Consider the following 13,439-nt stretch of genomic DNA (forward strand, 5'->3'; position numbering starts at 1 on the left):
TCAGTGGTGTAGGCAGGTCTTTGAAAGATAAGCACTTCAATAATGCATTTGTTGCTAAATAAAAAGTTAGGTTTTTAACTTGATGCAAATCTGTGGAGACATTTCAGACTTAAGATCTTTTTTTCCTTGCTCTTTGACAGCCCAGTTTCCCAAGTTAATTTCAACAGTGTATTTCCACCTTCAAATCCAAAGACTGTACTGCGAACTCCTCCTGTTTTCGTAGTGCTGTTTGTAGAAAAGCAGGCCAGGGAGAATTTTCAAACCATGCTCTGCACAGAAAACTTGAACTCTGCAGGCTCTGCTCGCTCCTGTCTTAAGAGGTTACTTTGCAGCTTCAACCCTTTGAAGCTTAGGAATTTTGTTGATACCATTCTAATAAGCAGAGCTTGCAGTTGTGTTTCTCTATATTTAACCATGAGACTAAGAAAAATTATTTTTGTTATCAACAGAAAAAAAAACCCAGTGCAAAGTCAATACTGACTTTACTGTTTAGGGCTTGATTGCTTTTCCTAATTCCCACCTAAAATGTGGTGTTGTTTCTATTGTATAGTAAGCACATTTGAAAAGCACACCATCTATGGGGTGATAATGTGATGCTCTCTAATTCCACATTCATAACTGAGAAGGTATATTGTTTTATGAAGAGGGAGTATTATTCAATAATCAAAATAATGTGATTGAGACACCAGATCCAGATTCTTCTGCTGGGTCTGGATAACTTGCTTAACTACTTCATTGCTGATGAAGAAGACAACACTAATCAAAACCAGTTCAACAGCAAACCTTGTGTTTGTTGAGTGAGAGCATCTTGAATGTTGAGTATTTGTCGAATATTATAGCTATTGTTTTCAGCTTTTAGTGGTGACTTGCTTGTCAGTGTGAGCATCATGCTTGATAAAGTTATATGTACTTTGGCTGAAATGAAGTTCTGTGCTTTGTTTTGCATAGATATCCACGACCTCTGCCAAAGAACATTGATTTGGAAAAAAAAAATCAGAAGCATACTTTGGTTAAACAGACTGGGGGGGAAATGGGTAAAATTTATAAGTAAAAGGATGGAGATGGAATACAGTTTACTTACCAATGCTTTTTTAAGTAGAAGTATGAGAGGAGTAGAATGGGCATGGGGCTTTGTAAAAAGGGGAAGAGAATTATAGGTGGTGTGAATAAAGTTTGGAAGAAGCCTGCTGTTACAGCTATATAGAGGGAAAACCAGAGGAGGTTTGTTCTCAGCCTTACTGGCCCCTGAAGTTGCTTTTTCCAGCTGGAAGCTTGATCTGTGTATTTTCTTCATTTGTCCCCTCCCCCAAGACACAAAAGGAAAGAGCAAATGGCTATCTGTAGCTTTTAGAATGTTTGCATCTATCTGAACAACACACAACCTCAAGGACTAAATCACTATTTTAGCACTTTCATGAGTGCTTCTCAGCTGCTGCTTTTTGACTTCTCTTCTGCTCCCCAAACCTTGATCTCTTCAGTGCTATTATAGTCAGCTTTGGTTATTCTCCTGCCTCTCTTTTTTAAAGTACATTTATTCTAGAGACATGAATTCCTTGGTGATACTTGATGAGAATCTAACATTAATTTTTAATTGATTTTCCTCTACCTTATTCACAGAACTGATATACAACTAATTCCAAGTGGTCAGGGGAAACAGATTTGGTTGGTTGGGATTTTTTTGTTTGGTGATGTGTCTGGTGTTTGTTTGTTTGACCTTATTTCTTCAGTGCCAGTGTGTTAATGGACTGCTTTATTTGTTTTCTGGGGTACAATTCTGTTCAATAAGTAAACCTAGGAAGTGCTACAAATGCTTGCTGTCTTGCATTAAAAGACTTGCTCTGAACTGAGGTGTTTATCTGAACGTGGAGTTTAGAGTTCTAAACCAAGTCAGAGTACAGGCTAAGTGCAACCTGTGTACTCTGTGAAGGGAATATATATTTTGTAACTCTAAAATAATTGCAGATTAACTCTAGGAAAAAGAATACTATAGAAACACTTTATTAAAAAGAATGTGGTTTTAAAGAGTTGTTCTTATCCTCAATAATTTTGTAGTATATTTCTATTGCAATTCTATTTGATACTTTGTATTCAAACCAAAAAGCAGAATGTTTTGGGGTTTTACCTTGCCCTCTGAATTCAATCTTCTGTTTCATAGGATGGTTAAATTCTGGACGTAGATAGTAGGTAAGAAAAAAAAAAAGTCTGGGGACATAGGGGGGACACACAAAACAATGACAAAACCCCCAAACCCTAACAACAGAAAGTAAACAAATAGGATCCTATGACTGGTAAATATAGTTGGGAGCACAATATAAATAGTCAAGGAAGCCTCTGCAGAAGTTAGCCTAGGCCTAGGTGACTAAATGTTGGTAGTACTTCTGAAAACATCACTGATGTGACTCAGTTAAGAGAGTCTTACAAAAGCTCCTTAATGTAACTGCATTTTGGGAAAGATTTTAGAGGTACTCAGATTATCTTATTTTCTCCTTTTAAATATAATTTTCTGAATAACTCTTCCTTATTTAAAAAGTAGTTCAGTGAAGTAAAACATTGTTGACATTTTATTTATTTGTAGTTTATACTGTCTTTTAATGGAAGTGATTGCTTTCTTCCATTTGCTTTCTAAAGTTTTCTATTACTCAGATGACTCTTGAAACAAAGAATTATCAACATGAAAAAACTTCAACAAAATTTGAATAAAATGGCTGTGGTGCACAGTGCCTCTGATGTTCTGCATGTATTTACATTTCATTTTGAAAAGTGAAAAGAGATTCACAGTGTTTTAGTAGAAAATGCTTTGCCTTATTTTTTAGGATTTCATAGAATAGGTTTCATAGAATCAACAAGGTTGGAAGGGACCTTCAAGATCATCCAGTCCAACCTAGCACCCAGCCCTAGCCAGTCAACCAGACCGTGGCACCAAGTGACTCATGCAATAGTTTTTGGAACACCTTCAGGGATGGCGACTCCACCACCTCCCTGGGCAGCCCATTCCAATGCCAATCACTCTCTCTGCCAACAACTTCCTCCTAATATCCAGTCTGGACCTCCCCTGGCACAACCTGAGACTGTGTCCCCTTGTTCTATGGGTGGTTGCCTGGGAGAAGAGGCCAACCCCCACCTGTCTACAACCTCCCTTGAGGTAGTTGTAGATGAGGGTTAGTGTGTCAGGGAGGATAAGGTAGCATAATTAGGAGTTTTATGAATATATTAATGTGTTTCATATCCTCAGGCATTATGGAAGAGAAACAACCTCTTCAATTTTATTTGTTTCTTTATAGAAAATGGAATAATCAAATCAGACAAGGTATTTGAAGTAATGCTGGCTACAGACCGTTGCCACTATGCAAAATACAACCCTTATATGGATTCACCACAGTCTATAGGTAAGAAAAAAATCATTATGGTCTTGTAAAAAAGATTGATATTTGTTTTAGTCTACACAACTATGATTCTCTTTGTCATATATATGTTAAGAATGTGAATGTATTTTTTCCTGGTTTTTAATTTGGAGGTTTGTTTGTGCTTTAGCTTATTTGCTGCCTTTTAATTGTGTTATGGAATGCAGTTGGTATACATGGATTTATCATGTAGGCAGATGTTCTTTAGTCAATATTAATGTGTAAATATGTATTTTTTTTTTTAAACCAAGGCAATTTATGGTGGTGCAATTAATTTTGAAACTTAAAAATAACTTCTATCCAGTTTGTCAGAAACAGCCTCTTTGCTGAAATGATTCTGCTGAAATTAATGTGGTTTCTTAAACCTTTAGGTGAGATTCATATTTTAATATGAAAATAGACTTTAAATAGGAAGATCTACTGATAGGGTAATTATTTAGGAGAATAGTTTTCCATCCAGATTCCAGTTTTATCTTTCCAATTGCAATTATGCAAATACACTAATAGGAAGATTCTTGAATAGTGAATACTGGGTGGTGAGAATTAGAAATTGTGTTGGGATTTTATTGGTTGTATAGGAAAATGAAAAAGATCTTTTGAGATGCATTTATACTTCAAAAGCTTATATGTCTTCATGGAAACAGTTACAGACTGCTGTTCTTTGGTCTTTTTCTCTTGGGTTTATGCTGTTTGGAAAATAAGTGATGTTATCACCTCCCAAAGTTCTTTGTTCTCCACCATATCAAACTAACAATTGAGATTTTTGCACAGGGACTTGGTGAAAAAGGCTTTGTGTTATTCTGTGGTACATGACTCTTCTGAATTCAATAGAGAAACTTGCCCCCTACTCCCACGTTGACATGGCATAGCTTTCTGAAAAACTACCTTAGCTTACTTCTGGAATACAAGTGTAACCTTTAGCTGGGGAGATGGAATATGGGGGGGTGCAGTAGTGCTCTGCATGAGAGTGACAATGAAGATAGTGCATTTTATGGTCAAGGTGATGTAGTTTGTAAGGTTATCTGCACAATTCTCACCGTGTTCTTTCATTCTCTTGTCTTGCAGGTTTCCAAGCAACAATCAGTGCTCCACATATGGTAGGCTTTAAACTTATGTGATGAGGATAGGTGATTTTATAAACATCAAAGAGCTTCAGAAATAAAATAATCATTCTAGCAAATTCAGATAACAGTTGAGAGCTGCCTTGTGGGAAGGCACAGGAAAGATTGAGCCAGACTTTTCTTGGAGATGCAGTGAAAGGATGTGCTGTAGTGCACAAACCTCCCCCAACCCAAGACCTGAAATTGTGATTCATTTCTAGAATGATGAAAAGGGTACACAGAGGGTAGAAAAGCACTAGAACAGGTGTTGCAGATTGTGAAAATTCTGATCACAAGATATTAGGGGTTGGAAGGGACCCAAGGAGATCGAGTCAAGCGCCCCTGCCAGAGCAGGATCACACAATATAGCCCAGATCACAGAGGAGCACATCCAGACAGGCCTGGAAAGTCTCCAGAGAAGGAGATTCTACAACCTCTTTAGGGAGCCTGTGCCAGTGGGACCCTTACAGTAAAGAAGTTCCCCCTTGTGTTGAGCTGGAACCTCCTGTGCTGCAGCTTACACCCATTGCTCCTTGTCCTATCCCAGAGAGTGAATGAGCAGAGCCTGCCCCCCCCCACTCCTGCCCTCCAGCCCTCAGATGTTTATAAACATTTATCAAATCCCCTCTCAGTCTTATTTTCCCCAGACTAGACAGCCCCAGGTCCCTCAGCCTCTCCTCATAAACCATGCCCTCCTGTCCCCTAATCATCCTCATAGCTCTCTGCTGGACCCTTTCCTGCAGATCCCTGTCCCTCTTCAACTGAGGAGCCCAAAACTGAACACAGTACTCACTATGAGGTCTCACCAGGGCAGAGTAGATGGGAAGGAGAACCTCCCTTGATCTGCTGGACACACTCTTAATACACCTCAAGATGCCATTGGCCTTCTTGGCCACAAGGGCACATTGCTGTGCCATGGTTAACTTGTTATCCACCAGCACTCCCAGATCCCTCTCCACAGGGCTGCTCTCCAGCAGATCACCTCACCTGTTCATTGATACACAATGAAGCTGACTGGACAGGGCTCCTGGCAGCCTAATTTAAAGTGCCCCTATGGTGAAAGAGGGTTAGACCACAATTTCCAGAGACCCTTTCCAACCTGAATTACTCTATAGTTTATAAAAATATAAGAATTGAGACCTGGATAAGTGTGATTTCTATGGTATGGTATTGCTGTAATGCTTTTAATTCTTTGGACAGGAAAAACAAACAACAACCCAAACCCCAACACACTGAGATGCAAGTTTTTTGCCAAGCAGTTTGAGACTAGTCTATTCATGACTGAGTGTTAAGAAAGGATTTCTGTATGTAGATCTAGTACAGACATAAATTTTGTGTTTCTTTGTGCAAGATGAAGGATGAATAGATGCATATATTTTGTTCTTTGAGTGTTTGGAAAATGTCAAAACCGCTTCTCTTGACTAAAAACTTACCTAGTTGGGTTAGAATTTACTTATTAATCTGTACCAAAAAAAAAGAATTTCACAGGGAAATGTTAGCCATTTTATTCAAGGAAAAGCAGAGAAAGAAGTATGGTAGCTAAATTACAAAGTATACATTAATCATGTTTTCACCACTTAATTAAGTCATCTTTTAATTATCCTGTGCTTAGGACTAGTAGCATATGAAGTGTTAGAGCAAAAAGGAAATTAATCTTCTAAGTAGATGTTAACCATAATATTGTCATTTATATTTTTAGTGTGTGATGAGCTAAGCTGTAAGAATGTGGTAATGGCTATGTCTCAAACATTAAAGTGTTGTTTTTAGTGTGTGACCTAAGCTTAGTTTAGGTACTGGTCCACCTCATAGGAAAGCAAAACTTGGGCAGTGTGTCAGTAGACCACTGCATTTCACCTATGAGCCTGGCTACCTGCCTTTGTAAAAGACACCTTTATTGCTCTTTGGTTCACAAGTGTGCAGGTAGTACAAAAGGTAATTTTAATAGCCACTTTCCTTGATCCTCCAGAGCTGCTGTCTTCCTAGTTTACCTCTGCCCCAGCTTGTTCAGTGTGCATGGCATCATAATCAGCTGAGTTCTTTATAGGTTATATACTGCTGGAACAGTAAGAGCTACCAGTCCTGAAGAGATTTAAACTGATTCATGGTGTCTCTCCATAATTATACATTAATTATGTGCTAGAATCTCGAATGATCTGACAAGTTTATATCTATAAACACTAAAAAGAAAGAACTAAACCACACACAGTTTGTTCAAGTCAATGAAGTAACAATGATTATATCATGTAGCTAACACCCTCTCTGCTTATTTGTAATAGAAAATAATTCAGCAATTTCTTAAATGGAACCTCGGTGTATTGCCCAAAATCACTGAGGAAAGGAACATACACTGGGTAAAACAGACACTTAAAATATTTTGAACATTTCTGTCTATTCTTTTCTCAGCACGCATATGCTCTTGAACTTCTGTCTGATCAGTTACATGAAGGAGCCAAAGCACTTGATGTAGGATCTGGAAGTGGAATCCTTACAGCATGTTTTTCACGAATGGTGAGATACTTAATAACTTGAGCATCAGAACTGCTTGAACTGCAGCATAACTCTCAAGTAAAATTAGGGTGGAGGTGAAAAGCAGCCTTTCTGCTATGCTCCTGGTTATCATTAGCACCCATTTCTCACCCTAGCTGGTATTAGATACTTGAGGGTCAAGTAAATCATGTGATAATGAAGAAGCTTCCTAGAGGGGAAGTGTTTTTTTCTTGGTTACACTTAGTGGTTTAGTAGCCTGAAGGAAGAAGGTGTTTGTCTTGTCCACTCCGATTCTACCATTATCCTGTGTGGCTATGAATGTTCTCACTGTGATAAATTGTCATGTCTTCCAGCTATGGTAAGAGCTTAGAGAGACCTGAAAGAATCCTGTTTCCACACGAAAGTATATTGTGTGTGTGTAAATTGTCTTTGAATTTAACTTGTTTCTTGTTACTGTATTGCATGAGCATCACTACAAGTAGATGGTTAATCTTTTGTAACATATATTAATTTATATCCTTTTACACCTTCTCTGAATAACTTAACCTCTGGAGGTTGCTTAACCTGTATGTAAGGGATGCTCTGTAGTTCCACCCTATCCTGCATTAGGGGGAAAAAAGATGCAAAATAATGGTTTCTGAAGATTGTAACTACTGTACTAGGAGACTGATTTATGTTGTGGGATATTACCAGTTCTGTCTTCTCCATTCCAGAATTTGTAATTTCTTAGTAACAAGCAAAGACCTTCATTAAAATGCAAACTACTTTTTTTCCCCCCTTTTTTTTTCTAAGAAGTTCCTTTGGAATATGATGATGCATGTGATGAATTCTCATGTGATTATTTTTCTACTTATTTTTCTGTTTTCAAGGACTGATCTGTGGAGTCTGCAATTGCTTCTGGTTTCCTATGTTAGGAATTAGCTAAGAATGTTTAGTACTGGGAAATGCACTAGCAAAAGTATTTAATAATTTCAGTGCTATCTCCAAAATGAAAAATAAATAATCATAGTTGAAATAAGTTGACTAAACTGCACTCAAAAGGAAATCTTAGAAGTCACTTACTCAACTTTCTACCTATTCTTTGCAGTGTAACTGTGTAGTCAACGATCAAGTGCTAGTAGCATGCATGAGAGTTCTAGTTCTATAGGTTTTGAAACTTTTGTCTGTTGCATGCATTTCTCACTATGAAGTACAGATGAGGAATTGCCATTTTTGTTAAGATGGGAGATGTGATGGTTTGGGGGTTACCCCGCCCCCCCACACTTTTGAATTTGCCCCAGCTAACTCAGACGGACCCTGGGAATATAGATGAAGCAATTTATTTACAGCTAGCAGAATTTACAAGCAGCTATTTACAATATATACAGTTATATACAATTATATACAGAAATATACAAAGGATAAACAATACAAAAGCACAACTCCCCTCCCAGAAACCTGAGTCCCCAGGAGGGGCTCTCAAACCACTCCAACACCTCCCCCCCCGGCCCTCTCAACCTTACCCCAGTTCTCAGGAAGAAGAGAGGTGCAGCCAAGAGGTTAGGGAGCAAGGTTAGTAGGAGCAGGGTTAATGAGATGTGACCAGGTCTAAGGCCAAAGCAAGAGTGAGAGACAAAATGGAGAAAAAGTCTTTCTTCTTCCCAGAGCTCTCAGCGAGACTGTGAGAGAAGTTGACATCAATTGTTTTCATTTCACTGCCCGTTATCTAGTTCTTGTACCAAAACATTCTAGCTTGCTTCAAACTAGCACAGGAGAAGTTGTGGTTGTGCCATTTTCTCTGTTGAGACAGCTCTATAAGAAAAACTGAGAACATCTGCAGAGAAGTCACAGTTACTACAAAATTAATTGAATCCCACTATCTTTTTATTGCCATATCAATGTCATGTGCCTTTTCTGAATCCTCCTCAGTAGTATGCTGTGGGAGATGCCTTAGAAACATGTTTTGCAAAACACAGGAGAAATGCTTTTGTTCAGTTTGATAGCATTGCTGCTGTGCCATGTGGGTCTTGTTTCATCCATTTTAATGGATGTAGATAAGAGTAAATCCTGCTTTGACTCTCTGTAAAGTTCCTTTTAACAATAACAAAGCTTGAAAGAAATGTATTACATGGATCATGGTTAAGTGATTTTCTATCAAAATTCAGTTGGGGAAGTGCTTGCTTACATTATGTGGATGTTGCTTCTCAATCTACTTGAGGTCTAGAATTAATATCTCTCCTTTGTGACATAAGCACATTGATGTTACAACAGCTTTACTCCTATGATGATAATTTCATTTGTGGCATTTTTGGGAAAGCTTTATGTTGACTTTAGTAATGCATCTCTAAGGTTTTTGTTTTGTTTCGCATGTTAAACTGTTCTGATAAATTTAGAGTATACGAAACTTAAGTTTATTTGCTTTTAAAGGTTGATGACAAATTAGATGAATTTTACTTACTTCATCCTGTAAGTACTGAAATTATGAAAAGAGTGAGAGAGATTTTTATTCCAAACAGACCATGATGATCCCCCCAAATATGCCATTTTGTTAATGTTCTGATTGCACACCTTTCCAAGTCTGAGGGTAAGAGACACAGGTAATTGAGAAAATAGCATAATGGACTATGACCATGGAAGTTCTCTTACTTCAGATCAGGCTATTTCATGCTATTACCATTTTACTAAATGGTAATTTCTATGACATTACTCTTTGTTGAAATACAGTGGATCACTTGCTGGCTTCCAGTACAGCTGATTGCCAGGTGTTCCTCCAGACAGCACCCTGAAAACTTGCCATGTGTCTTGCACTGCTTCAAAGGCTAGGTTGGTGATCTTCCCCTTGGAAATGAAGAAATAACAGTGCTCTTTTGATGTTTTTTCTTAATGATATTGATAACCAGTTGTTAATTTCCCTTGTCTTAAAAGGAAAATGTCTTATGATGTCTTATATTGAAATGTAAGACACAGAAGCATAATCATTGCATTCAAGTGTGTCCGAAGACAAAGCTGTTTGGCAGCAGGGGCTGCTAAGACCTACTCTGCTTTTGTGTTCTTTGAGCTGGATCCTGTTAAAAATGGTCAGACTTTAAGATTTGACTTCTTTTCCCCATTCTCCAAAACTCAAATGTTGTTTTTTTCTGGAGTAAAGACATAATTCCAGAAGAAATATCTAATAAAAAAGTTTTTCTTAGTAGGCCTTTTTTCCTTTCAGTATACATTTATTTTTTGTGAATTATGGGCTCTCAAAAGTTCTGCTCTTCCTCTGGAAGCGAGCTGTGAATCCAAAAGTAGATTCATGAATGCAAGGACAGGTGGAAAGCAGTTTATTCCTGACTTAACTGCTGCATTTGCTTCTGAAAGAGCAGTGCTCTTGACATCATTTAGAATAAAATGCACGACTTAGTATTTTCCTTGAAATAAGGTCTTCTCTGGGAAAACCTTCATCTTTAAGTTTATTCAGCATGGAACAAGATTAGTTATAATCTTTGTCCTTGACGTTGTTACTTTCTATTGCAGGTAATGTAAACACTCCTGATCAAGTTTATCTCCTAAAAATTCAGAGAAGTCTCCACTAATAGTTAACTGAATCCTATCTCAACCAGATGACTACTGTGACAAGCATTTGTAATGCTGTATTGACAAACTTCAATTGCCAGTTTCTTCTGGCAGTCACGATGTGTCACTCCAAGAAATAATTTCAATAACATTGGGAAGAGAAACTATCACTTTACTGGTTTTGTTTTCATTTTAGAGAAATGGTCTCAGGAGATAGAAGTACTCATTGTGTGAAATCATACTAGCAGAAATTATTCAACTGTACATTTTTATTCCAGGTTGGTCCCAAAGGACAAGTTGTAGGAATTGATCATATCAAAGAACTAGTAGATGACTCAATAAATAATGTCAAAAAAGATGATCCCACATTGCTGTCTTCAGGAAGAGTGAAACTGATTGGTGAGCATCAGACTGATATACTTACTAATTAAACTGATATTCTTTGTAGCTTGGTTGAAAAGAACTGGAATTGGATGTGATAAAAACACGTGTGTTAAACCAAAACACACGTTTTTAAGCAAAGAAAGACAAATGAAAGTTTTACAATCTGAGTCACCTTTAGACCTTTGAAAAATGCCATATTTGTGCAGTTTTGAGGATATGACTTCTGGTATTCTTAAGAATGTGTAATCATTCTATCAGAAAACTTTGATAGGAAAACATTTTCTGTGGGAAATACTTCACGTGCTGCAGGTTTGTCATATTGCATTTGCTATTTAAACTTTGGTTTGAATTCACAACTTCTGAAAATGTGCTGTCATCTAAATTTGAGTGTTTTAACAGAGCCTTCATAGTTCTGGTAAGCAGCACACAGAGCCAAATGGAAAAAGTACTAGATTAGCAGTATGCATTGTTGAAGTTTGTTTCACTTGGTTTTGAATTTAACAGTATTTGTATGTTAGAGAGGTGATTAATTGGTGATGTAATATTTAATTCAGTCAGAGTTACTGAGAGGAAATAATGCTAAGGGTATAAAAGGACAGTGAATTGTTTTAAATGGTACTTTTTTGACTAAAAAAGATGTGCATTTTTTTTTTGTTTATTTTTTAGAAGAAGAACAGCTGACAGGAAGAATATGTTTGCTTCATTATAATTCTGTTCAGTTTAAAATAGAAGTTGAAGGTCTGGGTTATTTTGAGGCTTCTTACAAGAGCACTTGGAAAAATGATTATTATGTAATGTTTGGCTCTTACCTTAGTTACCACTTTGATTCTTGGTATTTTTTTGGTAAATGAAGGACTTTTTGAAGCTGTCCTTAAACAAGGCAGTGACCACATGTGCTTGTACATGTGCATAAAATGCAGTGTCCCTCACTGAGAATACTTATGCCTTAAACTTTCTTGGAAAAGAAGTTATACTGAGACTGTTGAGGCTGGAGAGAGGGGGTGAGGGATAATTGCCGTTGTTGCTGTGCCGCAGCAGTTTGGATTTATACTTCTAGTTACGCATGAAACAAACTGCTCTTGGGAGCTTAGAATTCTAAGTGAACTCATCATCTATATTTTGTTTGACTGTGTAGCAGCATGACTAAGAGGGTTTTGAATAATTTTGTTGTGAGGTACATATTTAAAAAGTACAAGTGGACAAGTAGCACTTCTGTGAGTTAGGTGGAAAAAAGAAAGAATATTTTAACTGTGCTGGAATTGGATTCCTGGGAACTCTTTAATGTGGAGCTAGAATCCAGACAAAGCTGGTGTTGTTTTGAAAACAAACCAAACTCCCAACAAATAAACACACACACACACCCCCACCATGGCAAAAAAACCCCAAACTGAAAACCCTGGGTTGGTTATTGATGGAACCTGTATGAACTAAGACTGGGAGTGTTAGTTGCTGGCTTTTTGTAACTGTACTTCAAACATTCTGTGTTGCTTTGTCACATCTTGGATGTGTCACAACTGCAGTTCAAAAGCATCAGCATTACTTTGGGATCTCTCAGGAGTGGAACTGCACTGAGAACTTGGCAATAGATATGCTTAGGTATGTCTGTATGTGTTTGTGGGAGGTTTAGCTTTTTTTGTCTGGTTTATTTTGAGGTTGTTTTCCTAAAATCAGTGTGATACCTTTTGAGGTGAATCTCTCAATTGCTTCCACTTGCCACACTGACTCACATGAGAGTACTCCTGGAGAGTACAAACTTTGATTCCTTTGGGTGAAACTATAATGGATTATGTACTCTGAGAAACAATTAAATATATTTGATATGTTAATGAATTTAGAGCCAATAAGACTAGAACTAGATCAGTTATCATTCTGAAATGCATATGCTGCATGCACATCAAGTTCTCAGCAAAACCTGTTCTGCTGTACAGATCTGCTTCTATTGTACTGCAGCATTTGCTGATGCAGACATAGCCAGAGGGGATGAGGGTATCCTGACCACAGTAAAGTAGTTTTCTTCTCTTTCTGTGCTCATGCTACAACTCTGTGTGTGACACAAGTCTGCATAGAGACTCTGAAGGCTTCAGTACCATGATCAGCAGATCAGGTCTAGGTTCAAAAACAAACTACAGAACCCTTAAATATCAGAAAATCCTAACTCTGCTTCTCCTCTCATGAGCACTCACCACTGTGGTTACTTTATTAACAAGCTGCATGTAACTGCAGATCTGAGTAGGCTAGGTGATGTTACTCAGTATGCAATTAGTAGCTCAAAATTTGAGTTGCTGTTTCTCATTGAGCATTGAGTAATGATTTGTGTCTCACTGAATTTATGAATGCCAACTTTACTAAAAGCCTGTTCGCATTGTGGGTGGATATATACCTGCTACTGTAGCCATGACAGGTTTTGTAGGTGTTAAGAGGGAAGAGCCATGCTACGCTTGATGTGTACAAAGAAGCCTGTTGAGACTTTTTTTGTCAGTGTGTGCTGATTCTGAAGACAATAGTTTGGGGTTGGACTATTGATTTAACAAGC

General features: G+C 37.7%; 1 protein-coding gene across 4 annotated transcripts in view; it reads left to right on the top strand.

The window, feature by feature from the left end:
• PCMT1 (protein-L-isoaspartate (D-aspartate) O-methyltransferase) overlaps positions 1-13,439 on the top strand; it is a 37,415-nt gene that overhangs the window by 8,561 nt on the left and 15,415 nt on the right. For all 4 annotated transcript variants that reach the window (XM_064158300.1, XM_064158299.1, XM_064158301.1 and 1 more), the window contains exons 2-5: positions 3,282-3,386; positions 4,467-4,498; positions 6,905-7,009; positions 10,801-10,921. In XM_064158300.1, the coding sequence (XP_064014370.1) occupies positions 3,282-3,386; positions 4,467-4,498; positions 6,905-7,009; positions 10,801-10,921 (363 nt within the window). The remainder of the gene's footprint in view (positions 1-3,281; positions 3,387-4,466; positions 4,499-6,904; positions 7,010-10,800; positions 10,922-13,439) is intronic.

This window comes from Pogoniulus pusillus, chromosome 18, assembly GCF_015220805.1.
Source record: "Pogoniulus pusillus isolate bPogPus1 chromosome 18, bPogPus1.pri, whole genome shotgun sequence".
Taxonomy (NCBI): Eukaryota; Metazoa; Chordata; class Aves; order Piciformes; family Lybiidae; genus Pogoniulus; species Pogoniulus pusillus.